The sequence below is a fragment of the Pteropus vampyrus genome, unplaced genomic scaffold (genome assembly GCF_000151845.1).
Source record: "Pteropus vampyrus isolate Shadow unplaced genomic scaffold, Pvam_2.0 Scaffold55, whole genome shotgun sequence".
NCBI lineage: Eukaryota > Metazoa > Chordata > Mammalia > Chiroptera > Pteropodidae > Pteropus > Pteropus vampyrus.
Window position 1 is genome coordinate 6,224,181 of NW_011888836.1, and position 6,270 is coordinate 6,230,450.

General features: G+C 40.1%; 2 protein-coding genes across 10 annotated transcripts in view; one reads left to right on the top strand and one right to left on the bottom strand.

The window, feature by feature from the left end:
- ESCO1 (establishment of sister chromatid cohesion N-acetyltransferase 1) overlaps positions 1 to 814 on the top strand; it is an 82,138-nt gene extending 81,324 nt beyond the window's left edge. The window contains exon 13 of the mRNA XM_023530832.1: positions 789 to 814. Coding sequence (XP_023386600.1) covers positions 789 to 799 — 11 coding nt within the window. The 3' untranslated portion in view covers positions 800 to 814. The remainder of the gene's footprint in view (positions 1 to 788) is intronic.
- The window catches only part of GREB1L (growth regulation by estrogen in breast cancer 1 like), a 225,124-nt gene that overhangs the window by 23,077 nt on the left and 195,777 nt on the right, over positions 1 to 6,270 (bottom strand). For all 9 annotated transcript variants that reach the window (XM_023530829.1, XM_023530825.1, XM_023530828.1 and 6 more), the window contains 2 exons: positions 4,422 to 4,555; positions 1,116 to 1,455 (listed from right to left, as the gene is read on the bottom strand). In XM_023530829.1, the coding sequence (XP_023386597.1) occupies positions 1,116 to 1,455; positions 4,422 to 4,555 (474 nt within the window). The remainder of the gene's footprint in view (positions 1 to 1,115; positions 1,456 to 4,421; positions 4,556 to 6,270) is intronic.

The following is a 6,270-nucleotide window of genomic DNA, read 5'->3' on the forward strand; positions in this document are numbered from 1 at the left end:
GCTTAGTTTGGCTAAAAGAATAAAAAGGTTTACATTTGCAAAATGCTTTATGAACACTAAATAATAATCCCAAAATTAGATCCCTTAGAGATCAAACAGTCCAACTCTCTCATTTTGCAGATGAGAAACTGCAGCCCAGGGTGAAAATGCACATCCCCCAAGACTATGTGATTCTTTTCATAAAATTTGTGCCAAACTAGATTTTTCTTAACATGATTTAGTTTTTAGTATTTAGTGTGTAGGGTATAGATACCATGTTGGTCTAACTCAGACATACAGCACCTAGCTCTGTGCTGTACTTATACGAATGCAAGTATTTTATTAAATGCTTTTTAATGGCTAGGACACACTGAATTGTAAAAGTATCAAGAAAAACCTGAGCAGGGCATAAAGTAGAGAGTTAGGTTAGTTGATTTATGAATTCTCCTCTTCTCTGCATGCCTAACAGGAGGAGTTTAGGAAAAACAGTCAGCTCCTGGCCATGCAGAGGGGCAGCGGGCTTGCTCATGCACTAAGTCCCTGTGCAGGATGCTTCGAAAGCCTCAGTCCAGCCCAAGCTGTGGGGCTGAGGGTCAAAGCAAGTTCAGAGAAACAACAAACTGTCGAAGAATCCACATGCAAGAGGGCAGGGGAGAGTTCTACATGAGTACTGAAGATAAACCAAAATACTTTACCGACTCTAGACATGAGCTGCCAGGCTGGATGGACAGAAAAGAATTAGTGAATTGACGGTGCTTAAAGATCCCACAGAGGTCTGAGAGAAAAACTTACCTTTTTTTTTTTCTCAGAAAACAGATGACCATGGCTAGATGCATCTTGAACAAGATCAATAAACACGGGATCAAACTGGGACATCTAATTTTTGCACCTGCGGTTGGAGAGTGTGGAAGACCAACTGCATGCACATGCTAAAAAGGGAAGCTTGACAGACTCTTCGTAAACTGGTTCCAATTAGGAAAATGAACATGTTCCTTAGTTTAGCCTTAACGTTGTCATGAAGATCAGACTGATACATGTGCAAAACCCTATTAAACTCAGGCCTCTGAGCCGCCTATATGGAATTCCTAGAAAACAGAAATGGTATTTTGAAGGAGAAACGTCTGTCCACTGCTAACCTTTAATCGCGCCACAAAGTGAGTTGCAACGCTGACTTCGGAGGCAGGAGTCCCAAGGATGATCTCAAAGCGGTACTGCAGCCCCAGTTTGTCGCGCACCTCTTGTAGCCGCTCCTTGGCTAACATCGCCAGCTGCACAGAGGGCACCCTGATAACGAGCATGTGTCCCCTTCCACTTTTGGTTTTTCCTGGGGAGCTGATGAGGTCATCCATGATGCTGAGTGTTTCTGGTGTGCTGTGGTCTCGGAGGGATGCCATGGTGGTGAGAGCCATCAGAGCCTCTGAGTACTGCTGGATGAGGAGGTAGCAGCGGACGACCATGCTGTGCAGCCTGGGGTACCTTCAACAGAACACAGGGAGCTGGCAGGTGGGCTGCGGGAACAGCTGGGACAGTAAGGTCTGCGTGGGAAGAACACAGACCAAGCACTGTGGGAAGAGATTAGTGATCAGCGGTGGGCTTGAGCTCTGGAATGACCTTGGAGCCCATATCACTAGAAGGAAAAGTTGAGCTACAACACCTTTGAGTGAGAACCTGTTAGGACAGGCAAGCAAGTTAAAGAAGCTTAGGGATGGTTGGTCTAGTGACTCCAGCTTCTCTGATTGTGGTCTGTGGACCAGCAGCATCATCCAACAGCCGCACCTTTGTCAAAGATGCCAAATCTCTCACCACAGATGTACCGAATCAGTCAGAATCCTCATGGGCTGGATGCATCCCAAACAAGATCAGTAAACATGGGATCAATTTGGGACATCTCATTTTTGCGCCTGCAGTTGGAAAACGTGGAAGACCAGATCCCCAGGTGATCTGTATGCACAGTAAGCTTTGAGAAGCACGGGTCTAGTCAGGTTAATTATCATAATGAATCACCCCTGGATTCTAACTTATTGCTGGTGGCATTGGGTTAGAATGGTGGTGTTGGTGGTGTTGTCTGCTTATTTTTCTGTTACTTAAGATTACAGTAAAGGAAACTGAGATTTTAATATCATATCTGTAGAGTATCAGACATAAAAAGTAATTATTATTACTAATTTGAAATTAACCCCACAGCAGTAACTCTATCTTTCCATAAAATGTGCCTTGGTACCGCAGAAAACTTGGAGCTGACTGGAGAAATAGCACCCTCCAGTGGTGTGGCCTCCCATCACCAGAGTCCAGCTCAGTAAAGAGAGCCTGGCAAGGAGCTGGGATGTCCTGGCTTCATTCAAACGCCTGTTTGTACGTCACTACCCCCGCCCCCTGCCTGGACCACCAGGTAAGAAGATCACTTTGTTCAAATTGTTAATTTCCACAATTACAGGACAGGCAAAAAATAAATCTCTCATTTATGTGTTATTCCTCAGAAAGGCAGGCCTGTTGATAAAATGAGTATAAACGGGCAAAGAGGATCCCCTTGCAGGCATGAAGAGGTGCTGGTCAAGAAAGTACGTGCTCGCAAAACAAGGATGAGTCTTGGAGCTTTTTTTCTGGTTGCCAGCTGGTAGCACATATGCAGCCACCTAGCAGTTTGGTAGGCCAATTAGGAATTTCACCTTTGCTCCACTTTATAATTCTATTTAAAGTAAAACGAGTGGTTCACTGGCCTTGCACAGAAAAGCCCTGGGTCAAATACCAACTAGGGTCGTCAAATGAATGGTGTGCTTTTGAAATACTGTAGAGTTGGAAAGGATCAGAGACGCCCTGGGTTCTGACCACTCCACCTTCTCAGAGAAGGAGAATGAGTTAAGAGGCTGAGAGAAATTCACTTACTTGCCCAAGATCATCCAACTGGTCAGAGACAGAGCTGGGTCTAGATTTCATTCAGGTCTCTGACAAACTCTTCTTATATTGCAAGGATTTAGTAGATTGGGGGAAGCGAAGGAATCTTTCAGTTTAATTAGTCCTGGGCCACTCCCTTCAAACATTCAAAAAATATATATATCATAGCTATCATTAGCCTAGGGTGACTGAGTTGGAGGAAATAAGCACAGATGATCCATGTTTAAAGCTTAACGTTTTTGCTAGGCCATGTAGAAAAGCCAAAGTTACAACAAATGGTAACTTCGATAAATAAGCATTTAGATTTTACACTCTGAAAGTGAATAGTCTTCCCAATCTGTTGTTTGCATTAAACTGTAATTGTAGTTTTGTATTACCAAAATTGTAATAGAAGTTGATGGGATCATCTGTTAAAATACCAGTTGTGAAGCTGAGTGATGTTACTGGAAGATACATTCTAAACTGGCAAATAGAATGGGTGGGTAGGAAATACTTAAAGGGGAGACTCATGGGCTGGTTTTTGTAATCTTGGATCACGGGTGCTGTGAAAGGATTGATGTCACAGTGTTAGTTAAATCTTCTCAAATCCATTAGCTGGAAAATATAAAATTCTACTCCAAGCCTGCTCCTTTTCCTGATGTACTATTATAACTTGCCAGATAGGATGCATTCACCTGTTCTCATTTTTATTTCTTTTTTTCTTAGTAAAATTAAAGGTTGTTACATGATGGCTTGTGATTAATTGGAACCAGTTTTAAGAACTAGAACTACTAAGACTTAGAATGTACCTCATCAAATAGAGCCCACATATCCACATCACTGGATGATCAGACAATATTGAGGCAGGGACCTCTATTAAGTTAGGCAAATTTTAATGCTTCTGCTTACTCTTAGAGTCCATGATTTCAACATCAGAGAGTTAAAAATAGGAAAACCCTTTCCTCTTCCAGAGTTTGACCTGGAACTGGGGGATAAAAAGAAGGCAGAGGAGAGAGGAGAGTCATGATTCTTAACTGCTAAGACCAAGCGACTGGAGAAAGGGCACTAGGAACTGAACTCACTTAAATGATTTGATTGTTCCTTAATTTTCACCAGTCTACGCCCCAAATCTGTCATAGTAAAGCTTAGTTTTTACCAGGCCATCTAAGGGTACTTGTTTGTGGACAGAGGGGCAAAAAGGGGAAAATATAAAAATAGGGGTGAACGGGAGGGGAGGCCAGACTTCAGAAAAATGGTCTTTAAAAGGCAAATCCCTGCCTGTGTAATCTCCAGGTGGTAGCAATGAAGCATACTTGGGAGATGATTCAGGGCATGGAAGGTGGTTCTAAGTCCTACTTTTAGTCACTAGTTTCCTTTGTTGGTGTTAGATGATCATAGAAAACCCGTATGAGTAAAAGGTCATCTTAGGAAAGGCTATTTTTATTCTGCCTTCACATTTCAACTGCACAGCCCAGGCTCCAGCAAACTCCCCGTGACACTGACACAAAAGACTTTTGGCTATTTTAGATATGCAAGTACAGCTAAAGAAAAGGTCGAAGGTTTTTATTTACCTCTCCAAGAGTGTGTTCACCATTTTTTCAAAAGTTTCATCACATCTCAGAAGTGGGCTTGTGATCCCCCACTGTAGAGACTTACTGTACTCATTCAAGCCGAAGTACAGCTTCTCCTCGCAGCTCATGTCCTCCTGATTCAAAATACAGAGCACAACCCAGTAAGGACAGGGTACATTGTGTCTTGTTTTCTAGGGGTGAAACCCCACTGTAATAGGTTATTTCCTGAAGGTTAAAACAATTGTGAATAAACATGTGGGACTACAGCAAACTAAAAAGCTTCTGCACAGCAAAGGAAACCGTTAACAAAGTGAAAAGGCAACCTATGGAATGGGAAAAAATATTTGCAAACACTATTATCTGGTAAGAAATTAATATCTAAAATATTTAAAGAACTCACGCAACTCAATAGCAAAAATCCCAAATAATCCAATTAAAAATGGGCAGAGGAATTGAAATTTTTCTAAAGAAGATATATAGATGGCCAACAGGTACATGAAAAGATGTTCAACATCACTAATCAGGGAAATGCAAATCAAAACCACAATGAGCTATCACTTCATACTTGTTATAATGTCTATTATCAAAAAGACAAGAGATAAGTGTTGGCATGGGTGTGGAGAAAAGGGAACCCTTGTGCATTTTTGGTGGGAATGTAAATGCAGCCACTATGGAAACTAGTACGGACATACCTCAAGATATTAAAAATGTAACTACTATATGATCCAGCAATTCCACTTCTGGATATATATTCAAAAGAAAAGAAAACAGGATATTGAAGAGTTATCTGAATTTCCATCTTCACTACAGCATTATTCACAATAGCCGAGATATGGAAATAAACCTAAGTGTCCATCAATGGATGAATGGATAAAGATGTGAGATACATACTACATACACACACACACACACATACATATGTATGTATGTACGTATGTATGTGTTTCATTATATAACCTGATGCCAACTCTATAATCATCTCTGAGGCATAACTTTCTTTTCAGTTCAAATAAACTTAACATGTTATAAGTGGAATGTTGACATGCTTTCTTAAGGCAGATAACTATAGAGATGGTTTGTTTTCTCTTTCTTTTGTTCAGACATTTTCAGAGGAATAGCATTGTTTAGACTGCTACAGTCACAAGGTCAGATTTTTCCCCTCTCGAAGCTGCTCTCTCTATTCTGATACATATACTATCTACAAGACTCTGGAGATCGACAAACTAAAAAATTCCTCTATCATAGAAAACTTTTCTGACATAATTTAATGATGATCATTCATAAAAGCTTATCCTTTTACAAACAAAATTTATTTTAAAAGTGAAATATATATATTTTTCCATCTTCTTAAACACAATGCACAGTATTTAATCTATCCCCCTCTTGATGACTCAGTCATTACTATGAAAAAAAACAAATAAGTATTTTGGGATGTGACATAAAGATTCTCTCAGAGGATCCTGAGATGTCTGACAACATGCTTGTCCTTAAACCAAGTAGCCCCACTATATTCAATAAGCTTTTTGAGTTCATGTATCTGGTGGTTTTTTAAAATATAGTTTTCTTTCCTCTTTTGTATATTACTTTTTCAGTCATTTCTTCTTCCTGTCATGTTGTCTGTGCATTTTAGTTTCACTTTTATTTATTTGTTATATGTTGATATTGTTCTTTAAACACTTCCCAACTCATTTCACAAAGGTAATACAGAAACTTAAAATGTATACAATAAATATAAATTAGGTGATCAGAGGAAGAAAAGCAAGGGCAAGAGAAATAAGATTGAGCCAGGAATAAAGTTAGTTCTCTCAAAAATGGATACAGAAGTTTCCGTATGTTTTGTTGGAAGTGA